Source organism: Leishmania martiniquensis, chromosome 11 (genome assembly GCF_017916325.1).
Source record: "Leishmania martiniquensis isolate LSCM1 chromosome 11, whole genome shotgun sequence".
Lineage (NCBI taxonomy): Eukaryota > Euglenozoa > Kinetoplastea > Trypanosomatida > Trypanosomatidae > Leishmania > Leishmania martiniquensis.
In genome coordinates this window covers 160,099-176,332 of record NC_090146.1, presented here as the reverse complement: position 1 = coordinate 176,332, position 16,234 = coordinate 160,099, and the positions used below count along the sequence as shown (strand labels likewise).

Genomic DNA, 16,234 nt, shown 5'->3' with positions numbered 1-16,234 from the left:
CAGCAAAGCACTCTCGCCCTCCACGCCACCATCACCTTTCACACAATAGTTTCGGGGGAAAAAACGCCCACCCGCCCGCCCAGGAGGTTGTTGACAGGCCCCCGGTAGCGGCAGCGAGGGTGCCCGTCGAAGCTGCTGTCTGTCCCGTAACGATTGGCTGCGCCGTATTCCTTTTTCGTTGAAGTCGTAACTGCAGCCCGGTGGCTACACCGTTGCTGCAAACTGTGAGCGTCGATTCCTTCTGTGAGCGGTTGATTGCTTTCCTTATTCATAAGTAAATATGGCTGCGCCCAGTCAACATGTTGCCATGCGGCTCCCTAGTTCCCCCCATCCTGTTAGGGAGCAGACGCGCCGACACCCCACCAGCCCCGTGAGTGGTGTTCGGGTGGCACTGCCTACACGGACTGCGCAGCGAGGGGCCCACCACTAAGTATAAGCGCGCTCGCGAGCGGAGCCCGTCTGTACCCCTTGCCCGTCCCGCGAGCAGCCTAATGTCTGTGTGTGCTTTCTCCCATAAAACGATAGTGGTGTGCTCTTTTCCGTAAAACGATAGTGGTGTGCTCTGTCGACCAGCGTCCCCGGCGGTGTGTCCTCACGCGCCGTGAGGGGGACGAGGGCTGCTCCTGGCGAAAAGTCTGCTTACAGGAGAAATGAGACCCGCGAGCGCAACGAAGATGAGGCGAGATTTGCTCCCCAAATGTGGAGGAGTGCTGTTCAAGCGCATGCGAGTAGCAGGAGCGCCAGCCACCTAAATCACGCCCTTCTCCTCCCCTCACGCTTTCTCGCCCCACAAACATCACAGTAGCCCGACAATGCTATGCCGCAGCCCCCGAGGAGAACACACCCCGATTTTTGCACCCCGAACGAAAGCCAACCGCCCGGGCATCAAGAAAACAAACCCGCCACCCCCTGCCTTTTTCAGCGCCCATTTCCTCTCACCATTCCAAGAGGCAACGCCCACCATGATAACAGCCGCCCCCGCGGCCCCTAAACACAACAAAGCCTCGGGGGGTTCGAAGAAGCGGCCATTCGCCGCGCCCTTCTCCGGGGCAAACCCACCTGCCCCCTAAATACCGCAAAAACGCGGCTAGCTACCGAGGCCACCCCCCTCGCCCTTGCGATCAGCAGGTTTCGGAAACAAACGAATTCCATACCGCCAAGACGGCCACCTCGTTTTATTCCGCTGCCGTGGCCACCCCTAAGCGCCCCCACCCCCCTCCCCCTCTGCGCAACACCAAGGGAGGTGTGGAACTACCTTGTGCACCTGGCGCCGGAGATGCGCAGGCCAGATCACATTATGGCCACAGTCTTTCTGCAGGTCCTGCAGGGGTACGACGGTATCCACCCTCTCGGAACTCCGCACGCGCACAAACCTCATGCGCAGCGGTCGTGCGCAGCTTGGCGTCTCACCCCCCCCCCAAAGGGCCCAGGGCCGAACCCCCAGACGAAGAGAAAGCAGCCGCACCCATGCGGCGGACCTCGCGCTTTGCGAGGCGCCCTTGCCCGCTGTGGGCGGATGGCGCGCCACAGACAGACACCGCAGCGAGAGCGGCCGCGACGCCGCACGGCACTTCCACACATAGGGGTACGGCGACAAGCGGCGGCTGCCCTTTCTGCCTGCACCCGCCGCGCTGCGCGTGAGAGGTTGCAGCTATGAGCGACTCGCTCCGAGGAGAGCCCCCGTCTCCTGAGAGAGGAAAGGCAAGCATGACCAGCACCACAGAAACGCCCTTCCCCTCCCCCGCCACGAGCCCTACGCGAAGAGTGTGCGGCATGCGGCAACGCGTAATCGCACAGCCACCGGCGCTGCCGCATCCCTCCCTCGTATTTCCTATTTTGGGCCGCCTTTGGCCGCCGCCAATCGGGGCACAACGACGCGCGCGAACGGGCAAAATGGGCAATGCTAGAGGCGCCGATGCAAATCGCATGGACCGCTGGGCCAGCGCCCATAGACCCCCCCGATACACGATGCGGTGCGCTGGTGCGGGGGGCCCTCTGCGGCAACGCCCCAACGCCGCCCGCGCTTGCCATGAGGGTGCCCGACCCTGGCGCTGATCTCTGCACAGGCCCCTGCCGCTCAACGCACCCACCACTGCCAGAGGCGCGCCCCTGCGTCCGTCGCTAAGCAAGTGGCAGGCGCGGCCCAAAAGCGCCATAGGCGCGCCTGGCCCGCGGCCTCTGTGGCAAAGAGGGGGCGCGCGGTGAAGGCGCCTGGGACTGTGGGTTGGCGAGCCGAAAAAGGGCGGGGCCCGGGGCCTATGTTTCAAAGCGCGGCGGGCGCAAAAAGCAGCTGAGATAGATGCTGGCACGATGGGAACACGCAGCGTGTGGGTTTTTAATGCGCTGGAGGCAAATACCCTTTGATTGGGGAATATATTTGCCCACGCCTTTGTTTCGCCAGAAGTTAATTTTTTTGGCCTTGCGGGGCCACAGCCTTATGGGCGAACGGTGGGGCTAGGCCGGTACCAAAATTCGCAAAGCAACCCTTTTTCCGAGTGGAAAGAACGAAAAGGCCCCACGATCATCTTTGGAGAAACCCTGGGCTCACAATGCCCATTCTTTAGCGAGCACGTTCAAACGCCATGGCGAGCCAACCGCCGCGCAGGCAAAGGTTCCCAAGAATACGAAAGCGATGAGGGGCATTCTATATGTTGTTTTTTTTCAAAGGAATAACGGCTTCCGTAGCTTTAGACAAACACGCCAGATGGCATGTTGTTTTTTGGAACGAAAAGAAATAAAGAGATGAGCGCAGCAAAGGGGGGCGCAGGATACATAGCAGAAAATCAAGGCACGAGACCCTCACCCTCATGAGTCGCATTTCAGGGAGCCGGCCGAAAGGCCGAAACCCCCCTAGCTTTCTGTGGGATGCGGAAAAACTTGGAAAGATAGTGGGGGTATTTAGGGCTTCCGGTAAAAAAGGAAAATTGCGTTAATGGGGAAACAAGCCCTTACCAGCATATTTTTTGTAGGTGGGGGTGCTTGGTTTTCGCAGTGGGGGGGACTGGCCTGGTTTTTCGGGCACCCTTAAGCCCAAGGAAAAAGGGGACAATGCACCCCCAAGTCAGGCAAGACACCCTAAAGAAAAAGCCTCTTCAGATTCAAAACCAGACGAAAAAGAACGAGCGCCGCCAGGAGCGTGGGCTTCGCGGCAAACCCCAGAGCTGACCTCGGAGCAGCGCTGCGCCATTCCTGTCCCCGAAAGTGGGCGTAGTGTCGCGGAAGGCGTCTTGAAGGGGCGCTTTCACCAAAAAGATCTATTTCCCCACAGCCTTGCGTTCTGCTGGCGAAGAGTTCAAAAAGCAATTGGGTGAAGCGGCGCCGGGCCTCTTCCAAAATGAATGCGGCTGTGGTTCACCCTTCGCGGCAAAAACAAGGCGGTTTCAACGAGGAGTGTGGCCTGGGCGGCTATTAAGTGGCAATTCCACCCCGCAGGCTAAAAACTACCCGGCGCAGGGGGATTTTACAACTGCTAGCTGAACGGTGCTGCTTTTTTGTGGCGGGGCAGAAAGTGGATATGTTAGAAAAGAAGTTGGAACTCTTTAAAAAAATGCCCTTCACCATGTGACTGTCTTTTGTGTGAGGGGGGGGAGCGTGAGGGGAGAAAAAGGGCGTGATGTAGGTGGCTGACGCTCCTGCTAGTCGCATGCGCTTGAACAGCCCTCTTCCACATTTGGGGGGCAAATCTCGCCGCGGCTTCGCTGCGCTCGCGGGTCTCATTTCTCCTGTGAGCAGACTTCTGGCCAGGGCCAGCCCTCGTCCCCCGTAGTCGTGCTTGCCCATCGTGTGGAGTGTACTCCGTTCCGCGTTCTCTCCGCTGAGTGCGGCGTGTGCGTGCTGCGAAGAAGAACAATCCCGTTACCGCCGCCACAACCCCCGCAGTCGCTTCTTCCTGGTGGACGCGCCGGTAGCCGCTGTCCTCTCCGCGGTAAGGGAACGCTGGCCGGGGAACAAACTCCCCGTCAGGGGTGCTGGGGCCCCGTCGTTGGTGAGCCTGAGTGGGAAGCGGGGGCCATGTTGCCCCCATCCACCCGCCCCGTTGCGAGAATCGTGGGCGGCGATCCGCGCGCCTGCTCGCATAACGGGGAATACGTGCTTCGCAGAAAAGGCACCGCCAGGTCGTCGGCAGCGCGCCGCGTCACCCCCGTGTCGTACCGCCGTCGTCGGCGAAATTGCGTGATAGCTCATCCGCGGGGTTGACCTGGCCGGCGATGTAAAAGAACACCACCCGCACGCGCTCGGTAAAGTAGAGGGCCGTCGTGTACACGTACAGGCGGTTCAGGCAGTACCCTCTGCCGATGCCACCGAAGCCGTTGTGCTTCCGCTGCGCCCGCACAATCGCAAAGTGGTCCGTGACCACCGCCATGCGCATGGTCGGGCCCCTTCTCGCGACCAGCCCGTGCGCCATCAGGTACTGCAGGCACAGCATCGCGGCCCGTGGCTCCGCGTGCGCCGAGTGCTTGGCGGTGAAGTATTCATCGTTCGGCAGCGGGTCCAGCACCCGCGTGCGTGGCGGGCCTTCGCCGACGCGACCTTTCGGGTGCAAGTCCGTGGCCCACCTCTGCTGCAGGGCGTCGGTGGTGCCGTTCGCGTACCGCACCACCGCTCCCCACCCGTCGGCCGACGCGTCCGTGAAGCAGATGGCGTCGTACGTGCCATCCTCGTAGCTGGCCGCGGTCCTGTCCGCGATCCTCCGCCACTCGTTCTCGACCAGGCATCCGCCGACCGATTGGAGGCACGCGAGGACGTTCGACCCCACATAGGGCACCTCGTCGTCCCAATCCCAGCCGCGGTCCACGAGCCGAAACATGGCTCGGTACGCCTGCTGCAAGGGGAACGCCTCCGCCGGGTTCAGGCGCGTCGTGTGCATGGCGTACATGACCAGCGACGCCAGGGACGCGAAAGACCGGCATGAGAAGCGCGTCGCTCGGAGCGCCAGTTTCAACTTGGCCACCGTCTTGAGCGCGTTGCGTACCACCCGCTCGCTCCCGTTCCAATGGAAGTCCTCTCCCAGGAACGTGTTGTCGGCCCGTGCCAAGGATAGCAGCTCCTCGTCCGACATGGCCGCCACGGTCTCCCGATCCGGGGAGGTGAGGAGGTTCGCCGTCCGGATGCGGGCTAGGATGCGCCGCACCGCGGATAGAAACGCACGCTCCTGCCCCTCGCGCGCCGCGATGAGCATGTTGTCCATCATGGTGAAGATCGTCACTGGTGTGTCGATGTCCACGATCGTCCATGTCACCGCCTGCCCCACCGCTACGCTCCATCGTGCGCCGGTGGGCAGCGTGCAGCACCGGTAGAGGACATGGTCGCGTGCGCGGAACACAAACGTGTTCCGCATCTCCTCCGGCAAGGGGATGGCGTCGTAGAACGCCACAAAGTCGAGCTGGAACATGTACCGCGCGTAGCGGAGCTCCTGGCGCCGCCACTGGCGGGTCGGATGCTCCACCTTCGGCAGCTCCCGCTTCGAGACCAGGGCGTTGAGGTGCGGCTCGGTGATCAGCCGTCGTCGGCCTTTCATCTCTGGGACAGAGAACGTGTTCACCCCGCGCACGCCCTCCGGCAGCGGCCGGCGCGAGGCTGGGTGGCGAGGTTGCCAGTCGCAACGCTCGAACTTCCCCATCTCCACCGCTCTCAGAACGTCCGCGAGCGGCAGGGACGCCGTCTTCACCGTGCGTGAAGTGCGCAGGCCCACGAACCGCCTCGGGTTCATGTATTGGATGGCCTGCTCCAGGAACCGCTTCGTGCGGCTGTGCGCCGTGGGCATTTCCCGCACGGCCGCCAGGTCCAGCGGCGTGGTGTGCTTCAGGTGCAGGGGCCACTGCCGCGCGTCGGGCAGCGTCGCCACCGGTGGCAGCCCCTGCATGCGGCGCGTCTCCGCATACAGCTCCGCGTCCGACACCCCCAGGCTCTTCGCCGTCGGTGCCTCCCATCCTAGCTGGTCAATCCTAGGAGGACTTGCGCGGCGCTTTCCTGCGCGGCAACGGCCTCCTTCGTTGGCTGGAGGCCATAGCCCAGGTACCGCTTGAGTGTGTCCGCTCGCGTGTGGCCGGTGATCCGCATGAGGTCCGCCTCGGATACGCCGTTCGCTGCCAGGTAACGGGCGGCGCCCTTCCGGATGGACGGGAGGGCCGCCGCAGGGTTCACGCGGCGCAGCTGATTGCGGAGGCTCGTCACGTCCGCAAACAGGCGCTGCGTTGGGCCTCGGCTCCTCACCAGCTTCAGCAGCAGGGCCGCGTCCTCTCGCTGCAATCGCGTCCCTATCGCATAGGGCCCGCGGAACCCCGCACCCTTTCCATAGCGGATCGTGATACTCACTGAGGCCGTCGGCGAGCTCTCCGAGAGTGCGGAGATGTGCACGTCCTTTTTCAGGAGTGTCCCCAGGTCGCCCGCTCGTGCGGCGCAGTGCCACGCCAGCTTCAGGAAGAGCGCGGCGCGCGGGTGGGTGCGGCAGAGCTCCCTGTAGGCCCGCTGCGTCTCCTCCACCCGCAGCGGGGCGGGTGGGTGCGTCTCCGACTCCTTCTCGAAGCGCCTCGCCGCGGTGGCCGCCGCCCGGAACTCCGGTGAGGTCGATAAATCGTATCCGTCCGCCTGGTTTGTGTACAGGGGGAGGTTCAGCAGCGCGCCCTTGACGGACGCCAGGGTCTTGGAGATGGTAGACCACTGCCAGTTCCGCGCCCGAGCCGCTCGCACGATCAGGTGGATGACCGCCTTTGCCAGGTCGCAGTCCAGCAGGTCGCTTGGCATCGACCGCAGTTCTCGCAATCAGCGTATGTGGCCCACGCGGACCTCCGGCGACACCGCGGCCCATGCCACCGCGCTGACGTGTGGGGGCCTGTCCGGGTAGATGTACCACCCTCGTGGGCAGGCGCGCCCCCCAGCTCGCCCGCCGTCCCCGTTTTTTAGGGGGAGCGCCGTCTCTCCGTAGAGCGCCGCGTGCTGCTCATGGAGAAGTTCTCCGGGCGCCGTGTCGGGCGGCGTGGTGCTCAGCCCGTCCTCCTCTGCTCGCCCCGCGTCCGCCAGGAAGGGGTCCTTCGCGTGGGTGCCCCTCGGGGCACCAGCTTCCGCGGCCTGCCGGCCGACCGTTGGCGCTGCCAACGTGCGCGAGTCCTCTGCCTGCTCCGCTGCCTCGGCTGCCCGCGGAGGCGCCACCGTGTACACGCCGACCGTCGCCTCGCGCGGTTTCGCCGTCACCGCATAGTGGCCCTCATATGCTCCCTCGGCGCCGACGCCGTTCCTGTGAACCGCGCCCCGAGTTGGAACACCCAGCCTCCTCTGAGGCACCTCGGCAGGCCAGCGTGCGCGACTCCCTGCACGATCAGGAAGTGCTTCGATGTGTCGGAGAGCGCGGACTCGTCCAGCAGGCGGGCCTTCCCGTTGCGCGTCGGTTTTCCATACGGGTGCACAGAGAAGCCCATGCGCACCAGGGCGTTCGCCACGTCGGCGGGTTTGCCGGCATCGAATCCGTACGCTCTGGCGCGCTCACACATCGCCTCCACGGCGAAGGACCGGTGTGCACCGTCCGCGAAGTTCGCGAGCGCCGATGCCGTGAGCATGTAGCGCAGTTTGCGCCGCGCGGCGGCCGTGGCGGCTGCGTCGTGCGCCTCTATCAGCTCCTCGACACTCCACGCGTGGCCGCCCTCCAGCTCTGGCTCCTCCTGTCGAGGCGCCGTGGTGGGTGGGTGGGGGGGCGGGTGATGGCCGCTGCTCCAGCTCCTTCCGCATGGCCGCCGTAAAGGTCTCGGCGGACATCCTCTCCTGCGTAGCGCGGATGAGGAAGCGGCGCAGTCGGCCCGGCAGGGTGGAGGCATCGCCGATGGGGCAGGCGTAGTGGTGGGAGAAGAACGATGCCACCATGTACAGCCCACAGTCCTCACTGCCGCGAGCCTGTCTCGCGCAGTATCCGTTGGGGATAGCAAGGCGTGGCCACATCGCCTGCAGACCCCGACGCAAGTCGCGTTGTACAGGGTCCGACGGGGCGGAATCAAAGACCGTGAGCGCGTAGGTGCGCTTACCCTCGGCCCGTGTCAGCACCCCCGCAATCCAGTGGTGCCGAATAAAAAGGGGAAAGTAAAGGACCCCGTGCTTCCGCACCGAGTCCTGAATGCGCGCGATGTGCTGCTGAGTTAGGTTAGGCAACGTGTCGCACGGTAGTACTTTCCCTGGTGGGAGGTAGCGCTGAAGAATCGCGTCCAGTTCCCTGTTGGACGTCTTCCCCGCGCGCAAGTCCCCACCCCACAGTTCCTCTGTGGAGGGCCGGCCCTTCTTCGGGACGCTGTCTTCGTCCCGGCAGGGCCTTCTCAGTTTTTTGTACTTGGGTCGGCCTTGTCCCGTACCGCGCTGGCCGGCTCGCTGGGCCCCACCCCACCGCCATGCCACATGATCTGCGGTGGCGGCTGGCGCGCCCCTCGGCTGCGGTACCCCCCGCTCTTCCGTGCGGGCTGCTGCGGCGGTTCTCGTGGCTAGCTCTGCCGCTGCGAGTGCTTGGCGTACGCCTCCATCTGCTTCTGGAGCTGGTCCATTCGTTGCTCCAGCGCTGTGTAGTCGGCTGCCACCATCTGCTGTCCGTCCGGACCGTAAATGGGTGCGTAGCCTCCCCCAAGGATGATCAGTGGCTTCGTTGCCCGGAACAACTTCGCCGCTTCGCTGTCCATGTCCGACGGCTGGTCGCCCCCTCCTTGTAGCCCTGTCGCTGTACTCTCGAGCAGGCGATAGTTCTCCTGGTCCAGTTCCCTTGTCGGGAACAGCGGGTATTCCAGACGCAAGATGCGCTCGGCATATGTGTCGGCGAAGTCCCCGTAGAGGTGCTTTGCCAGGTGCCAGTTGTGGTAGACCGTTTGCTGGTAGGATGGGGCATGTACCATCAGGTGGGTGAGTTCCAGTGTGGCCTTATCCCGGTCTCCCGAGAAGATGGTGTATGCTGCCAGCATCGTTTCAACCGGGGTCAGCGAACGGGATCGTGCCCGGACGATAAAGCTCTGTCGAATCCGCTCTTCCGTCTCGTCCTCGTCGATCTCCTTCAGTATCCTAGTCCGTGCGCGTTCCACCTGTCGCATGGGGACCTTCCAGGGATAGATTTTACACTCGGAGTCGAACTCGATGGTGCTCACAATCCGTCCCTGGTCGCCCGCGCTCCCCTCGGTGACTGCTCTCTCCATCACCTCCATCAGCACACTCGCCCTGGCACGAAACGTTTCCTCGTCGACGGCCCCCATCTCCCTGAGGCGTCCCAGGTTCTCGATGCATTGCCGCACCTCTTCTGCCTTCGTAGGTTTAATGTCCAAGGACATGGTTCACAGAGGGCTGTGTGGCTAAAAAAAAAGTTTCAGGGGTGGGTGGGGGGAGGGAAGGGGCTTTTCCTCGAAACTATTGGGCTCGTGCGCTGGTGTCATGGGAAAGTAGGAAATTGCCACTTTGGCGCAGGTGTGCGTCGTTTGTGGGAAGACCCCTTATTCGCACACCGGAAATGCTTGGAGGGTGTCGGAGGGGAAAGTTTCATACCCCAACGTGTTGGTGGCGCCCATGCCTTTTGGGGATGCAGTGCGGCCTCGTCTGCGAGCCTGTCATAAGCTCAACCTTCCTCCCTCGGGGCAAAAGATGCCGTGCTAAGTTTTGTCCGTTTGGCAATCGCCCCATCCAATGAGCGACGCGCTATCGCTTCGTACGATTGGGATTTTGGAATGAGCCCAGGTAGCCCCATTTTTCTTTAAACCAAGGGGTGTGGAAAAGTGGACGAGTAGGGGATCGAACCCTAGGCCTTCCGTATGCGAAACGGACGCTCTACCACTGAGCTACACGCCCATTGAACTCACCAGGTCCTCGACGTAACGCTCTGTAGGCAAGACCCCTCCCTACATTTTTGTGGGCGACGCAAGGTGAGATGGTCGAGTGGTCTAAGACGTTGGATTAAGGTTCCAATCCTTTCGAGGGCGTGGGTTCAAACCCCACTCTCATCACTTTTCGGTTCGCGGCCCACGGTCTCCTACACCACCCCCCGTTTCAGCAGGTTTCTGAGTACGACCACACTTGAGTGAAAACACCATATCCCGTCCGATTTGTGAAGTTAAGCACTCACAGGCTTAGTTAGTACTGAGGTCAGTGATGACTCGGGAACCCTGAGTGCCGTACTCTTTTCTTTTTTCCCGGGCCGCTCGGGCACGCAGTGGCGGCGAAGCGACGCGTCGGAACCGGAGAAACAGTGCTGCGCCGACTAAGGAGGTGGGGGTGGGGTGAGGGAGAAGGTGGGCGCAAAGGGACGTGGCGCTTCGTGGCGGCAGTTGGGTGTCAAGCGTAAAGGAGGGAAAGGGTCATCATGCCGATGTTTGTGTCCCGTAACGGACGTACACGCGTTTGACGTTCAACAGTGCAGGTCTGTGAGTCGAGGAGGGAGTTGGCTTTGGGTTTGTCTCGGTGACAAGGTTGCGGAGGGGTCGGTGGTGATGCAGCAACAGCATCTTGTCCCCTCTTCGTGCCCGACGACGCGTGTGGTGACGCGCACTGTGTCTAGAAGATCGGAATGACTTCCAGGAGCTTGTCCAGCGCGCCTTGACATCCCGCAGGGACCAGTGAGGGTCGTGTGGACGACGGCAGCAGCGCGCTTACCTTCGCCGCCGTGGGCCCGAGGAGCGTGCTCATCTGGTCTAGGGCATCCGTGAAGGTAGACAGCAGGTGTGGCGAACCGCAGTCAAACGCAGCCACCGTCCGCATGACGCGTTCCTCGGCCGCGTACAGGCACTCGCGGTAGCGCGCGTTCCACGATACTTCATCCTCCACACCGCAGGGAATCACAATGAAGAGCAAGAAGCGCAGCAACAACGCAAGTCCCTCGCACGCGATGACGCGCGCTGCGAGTACTGCTACGCCCTTGTGCGTACACACCGTGGGGCCCGTCAAGAGCACCTCTGAGAGGCGCACGGTCAGCTCCCCAACGACGGCATCTGCTGCGTTGTAGAGGCCCCAGGGCAAGGCGGCGGAAACCTCGGCGCGATGTGACGCGTCCAGTAGCCCTTCATCGATGGCGGCGTGGATGGACCATAGAAAAACGTTCTGGAGGAGCTCCGCGTTTGTGCCGAGGACCGTGAGCCCACGCGACGTCGTCAGCAGAACCGTTTGAGCCTGGCAGTCGCGCCCCAGTTGGGTGATGATGAGCGGAACGAGAGGCGTGGGGCTAATGAGCACCCCCCACACATACCGGGCGTACTGCCGCGGTGAACAGCGGCTTTCCTCGCGCACACTCAGCAAGTCTTTCACGACGGTCGATAAAAGAGTCACTCGAGCCTCGGCAGTGCCTGACTCCGCCAGCGTAGACGCGCTTTTCTCCAGGTACACATACGTAGACATCTCTACGAGCCCCGCAAGAACAGCGTGCAGCTGCATCGCCGTGTTGCTGTCTGCGGCGCTCTCCTCCACTTCTAGAAGCACAAGTGTCTTCACCAGTCGCACGTACGCGACGAAGAGAGAGGCGTAGTCGTGGGTGCTGCCGGAGAGGGACAAGGCAGGCAGCGGGACTGGGACGTCCGCCTCTCCATGCGGTACCGCCTTCGCCACTGCTTCCAGAGCCACTTCCCTCCAGACACCTGGCGCTATCACGCCAGCATCTCGCACGCCGAGCAAAATGCTCAGCGCTGTGTAAGCGCGCCCCAGCTGCTTGGTTGCGTCCCGCGGCTGGCCCATAACAGAGACAACAGACGACAGCAACGCCGCCCACGACGCGCTGCTGAAGGAGCCGGCACACGGATGCTCCACGAGGGCGGCGACAAACCTCAGGACTTGACAAAGCACGGCCGCCGCTGTCGCTGGTGACAACGCCAATGATGACGTGTCCTTCTTTGAAAGAGACCGTCGGTTGTGTGCCCCAGCGCTGCCGGGCTGCGTCTGTGCCACCTCGAGCTGAACCACCCACGTGCGCACCTCCTCCAGGAGTGTGTGGTTGCTCGACTCGTGCCACTCACGCCACTGTGCCGCAACCGCGGCTTTCTGTGCGCCGGCGACATAGTGCCGTAAGAGGCGCGCGAGGAGTGCCGCAGCTGTGGTGCGGATGGCCAACGCCACCTGGGCGGACCCTTCAGACCACGGCTCTGGGTGGTGAAGAAGACGCGTGAGGTTCAGCAGAACACTTTGTAAGACAGCGCCTGGCACATGCGGGGGCGGTGCATCACTGCGTTGGGGCTGAAGAGCGCGCGTCACAATCAGGAGAAGCGGTGCGTCTGGGGTAGGCCACCCGCTCAGCGCCGTCAGGGACGGCACGAGACGGAGGAGGGCCTGTAGATCTGCCTCTGACATCGGCACTGGCGAGGGGATGAAGGCGCTGCGGTAGAGGGCGCCGAGGTCTGTGAGCATGGTCCGCTGAAGGCGAGCGCGTGCGCGGTGTCCAAGCTTCGCCTTGCTGCGTCGTGGTTCGTCAGGCACTTCGAGCGCGTACGAATCAAAGATGCTGCCGAATCGCTTTTGCAGCTGCTCGAGTCGCTGCTGGAGCTGCGCGTCAGCCGCAGGAGTCGACATGATCGTGCGGGCTTTCCCCCTCTCTCGCTGAAAGAAAAGAGGCAGGGGGCGGGGTGGGGTCGGGCAGTGGTGAGAGGCGAAGATGGAGATGCCGATGAAACCACGTGAGGCGTCACGCGCTCGTGCGCCTCGTACCGTGTAAGAAAAGCGGACAGAGCGAGGGAACTCGGATGTTGGGTGCACCCGCGAGGAGTGGTGAGGGGGGAGGGAGGGTGGTTAGGGGGGGGCCGCACAGGTTCCATGCTATCACAGCGGGCGGAGGGGGCAGGGGAAGAGAGGAGCGACGCCAGGGACTCGTGGAAAAGGCAAAGGGCACAGGTGAACACGTCAGCGAATGAAAGAGACGGAGCTGGTCTAATGCTGGGGATGTGGAAGAGGAGAGGAGGGGTGGTGGTGGTGGTGGCGCGTGCGTCCGCCGCATCCGACGCGCTACACCTCACTCCACCTGTACAGGTGCATACGCCTGCGTAGGCACACGTATACACGTACGCACATAGACACGCACGTGTTCTGGCCGTCATACAACCACCTTGTGGCTGAGCCAAGAGGGACACCCGACTCGCAGGAGCAACGGAGGGAGGAAATTAGTTTGCCGTCTCATTTTAGACGCGTGACACGGAGAGACACCCACCCACAACTATGCGCGTAAGTTTGGATGATGCGTGTGTGCGTGGTGTGCACACTCTCCTTACACGGAGAGGTATCTTAATTCGCTTAGGCCTAACACACACGAAGGCACGAACCGTGCGATGGCATGCGCACCTCTTCACCGCTACTTCCGCTACTGGTGCTGCTCCTGCTCCGATTGCTGCGCAATCTGAACCACAAATTTGCCGAAGAAGTTCTGCGCCAAGTCGCTGCGCACCAGCGAGTTTGCTGCAAGACGCTGCCGCACCGCCGACAGCACCGTCGGCTCCGCTTGCATCAACTTCTGCAACACAATGGAACCACACTGGTGGGTGGCGAGAGTGGTGAGGTTTGGCAGAATTGCCTTCTCCACGCATGCCTGCTTGCCGCGAGCATCCATTCTGGCAAGCAGGGCACAGAGCAGGTGCTGCGTGCCTCGTTCCTGGGCTAAGGAGAGAAACTGGCGCGACACGCTCTCGCGGACATCGCGGCTGGCGGCGATCATCTTCTCTACAATGAAGCGGCCATTCACATGTGTCGACAGGGGCAGCACGTGCGGCTTCAGCGCGTTGCACAACAGTGTGTGCGCTGTGGGGTCCACCAGCTCGAACAAAGCAAACACCACGTGTGATGCATATGGGCTGCGGCACATAGACAGCAGATCTTCTCCTTTCGCTAGCTTCTGTGCCAGCAGCGACGCTCCCGACTTGCCAAGCGCCGTGAGGTAGGCCTTCACCACGAGGCTACCGGCCTCTGTGTAGACTAGATTTGTCAAATCCTGTTCCACCATGCCCTGCAGGAGGCGACCTACCTTGGAGGCCTTGCGGGCGATCAGGGGCATGAGGCGACGCAACACGAGGCTGCCGTACTTGTCGTGCAGAAGGTCGGTGACATTGTGCCGTGTGACCAGCTGTTCCGCCAGCTTCTCCACCGCAGACTCCGAGGAGAGCGTCAGGGTGGCGTCGATGAGGGACAGGGTCACGTGCACGCCGTTGCCGTGCGCCGCCAAAGCCGAGAGACCGGCAGCACCTCCCAGCCCGCGCTCCAGGCGCTCCAGCTGCTTCGCACTCTGAGGCCCCATGAGGGGCAGAAGCTGGACCAGCGCCTGAACAACAAAGTTCGCGCGCTTGTCGATCGCCATTTCACCCAGATCATTCCCAAGACGCTCCAGTACGTCGGTAAAAAGAGTCACCGCCTCTGCTTCTCGAGCCTCGTCGCCCTCACCTGAGGTGACAGGGGCAGGCAGCTTCAACAACTGCGTGAGGAACGTGGTGCCCCGCTTGCTCTGGAGGAGGCCAGTGATGGACAGGCGTTTCAGCAGCTCGCGACGGGCGTCGGTGTGGACCAGTTGGAGAAGCACCTGACTCGATACCGGACCGTTAACGAGTTCCATGAGCTTCTCCGTGGTGATGTGCTCGCCAGCCGCTGCCTCCACGGCCGCTTCGCGCCGCTTGGCGGACTTCTTGCTCTCGCTCTCTGCAGCAGAGGACGAGATGGGGGGAGTAGAGAGGGAGAGCACTTCGCACAGCCAGGCGGCCGTCTCCCGGCTGTAGCTCTTTAGGAGCTGCTCGATGGTGCCGGCGGTGTGGCGGTCAGAGAGCAAGCGCTCCACTTCCTCGGTGGTTGTGCCGCGCTGGCGCAGCAGGTTCAGTACACCTTGCCGCGTGGAATCCAAGCCGAATTGCACAAGGGCACTCATGACGCGACACGCCACGTGGTGCTGTGGGAGATGCTCGTTCTCTTCAAACTGCTCCAGCACCGCCTTCGCTACTGCCTCGCACTTGGTGCTGTCCACCGCCTTCAAGGAAGCCAGGAGTGTCGCGACCACACGGCGGCCGCTGTCATCCTGCAGTATGTCCTGCAGCACTGTCGTGTCCTCATCGTCGTTGTCCACCGCATACTCACCATTTTTCCCGATGGTTGTCGCTTCGTCCACGACCGCCGGTGCGTTCTGAGTCTGCAACAGCGCATCCGCAACGGTGTCGAGAAAGGCGGCGCCCGCAGCGGGTGGCTCCTCGCCCTCGTCGTCACGCCTGCGCTTACGCGTGGATGACTGCGTCGATGGGGGACTTGTCGTGGCTGTCATCATCGACTCGTTCTTCTGCTCCGCTGCCTCTGCAACCTTTGCGTAGTGACGCATTAGGGCACACATGTCCGTGCTGGGAGCGGCGAGTCGGCAGGCTTGCGCGAACTGAGCAAGCAGAAGTGCCTGCTGCGCTTCGTTCGGGAGGGGTCGTTGCACAACAACTTTGTCGATCTTCCGCTCCGACCTGTCGATGCCATGACGTCGGTCCCGCTCCGTTCGCGAACGCTGCATGCGCTCCTCATGCTTCTGCCGCACCTCCTTGAAGCGTGATCGGGTGAATTCGGCCTTCTTGCCCATGATGATGGCGTGGCTGGGAGAGGAAAGAAGAAGAGAAAAAGAGAGGGTGGGTGGCCTGGGTGGGATCGCGGCGTATGCGCGCACTTGGGTGGACCGTCAGTACTGTGCGGATGCGGTCAAATGGAGAGTAACAGAGAGAGAGGGAGGGAGGGCGTGGGTGGTGGTCAGGGACGGTGCTAATGAAGGCGTGGGGGAGGAGGGGGGACGCGCGGGAGAGAGAGGGGGTCTTCTGCCCCCCCCCCCTCTCGTTCTCTGTGTAGGTGAAGGGCTCACATATGACAAAAGCAGCGTTGGGAGTGGAGTGCCATTAAGGGTACCCTCTGCACTCCGCCCGCTCGCGAAGTAAGGCGTGCGCACATGCGTCTTGATGCTCAGCCCCTCCTCCTCCTCCCCGTCATCGACGGCACACCTGTGGGCGACACGGAGGCCCTCTCAAAGGGCGGCACTTTTCCCCCTTTGCCTTTCTGTTTTCCATTCGTCATTGAGCCAAGTCACGGTGAGGGAGACGGCGCAGCTTCGACTGAAACCGAAAGGGTATGTGTGTGCGTTGGAGCCCCTCCGAAGGAGGAAGAAGGATGGTGGTGCCGAGAAAAGCAATGGAATAAACGTACTGACGCATACCCATCGTGCCTCCCTGTTCCGCCTGACGCCTGCGTACTCACCGCGGTGCACATCCTCCCGCCTCCGTGACCGCATGTGTGTGTGTGTGTATAAGTGTGAAGGCCC

At 62.5% G+C, this 16,234-nt stretch overlaps 3 protein-coding genes across 3 annotated transcripts; all 3 read right to left on the bottom strand.

Annotated features, from left to right (window-relative positions):
• Positions 1–4,135: 4,135 nt before the first annotated feature.
• On the bottom strand, positions 4,136–6,808 carry LSCM1_06560 (uncharacterized protein; the record flags this gene model as incomplete). The annotated part of the gene is made up of 1 exon (XM_067323977.1): positions 4,136–6,808. The coding sequence occupies one exon, from the start codon at positions 6,806–6,808 to the stop codon at positions 4,136–4,138; it is 2,673 nt and encodes an 890-aa protein (XP_067180518.1).
• A 3,692-nt stretch (positions 6,809–10,500) lies between these two features.
• On the bottom strand, positions 10,501–12,498 carry LSCM1_06559 (uncharacterized protein; the record flags this gene model as incomplete). The annotated part of the gene is made up of 1 exon (XM_067323976.1): positions 10,501–12,498. The coding sequence occupies one exon, from the start codon at positions 12,496–12,498 to the stop codon at positions 10,501–10,503; it is 1,998 nt and encodes a 665-aa protein (XP_067180517.1).
• Positions 12,499–13,279: 781 nt separating this feature from the next.
• Positions 13,280–15,508, bottom strand: LSCM1_06558 (uncharacterized protein; the record flags this gene model as incomplete). Its single annotated transcript, XM_067323975.1, has 1 exon — positions 13,280–15,508. The coding sequence occupies one exon, from the start codon at positions 15,506–15,508 to the stop codon at positions 13,280–13,282; it is 2,229 nt and encodes a 742-aa protein (XP_067180516.1).
• Positions 15,509–16,234: the final 726 nt, after the last annotated feature.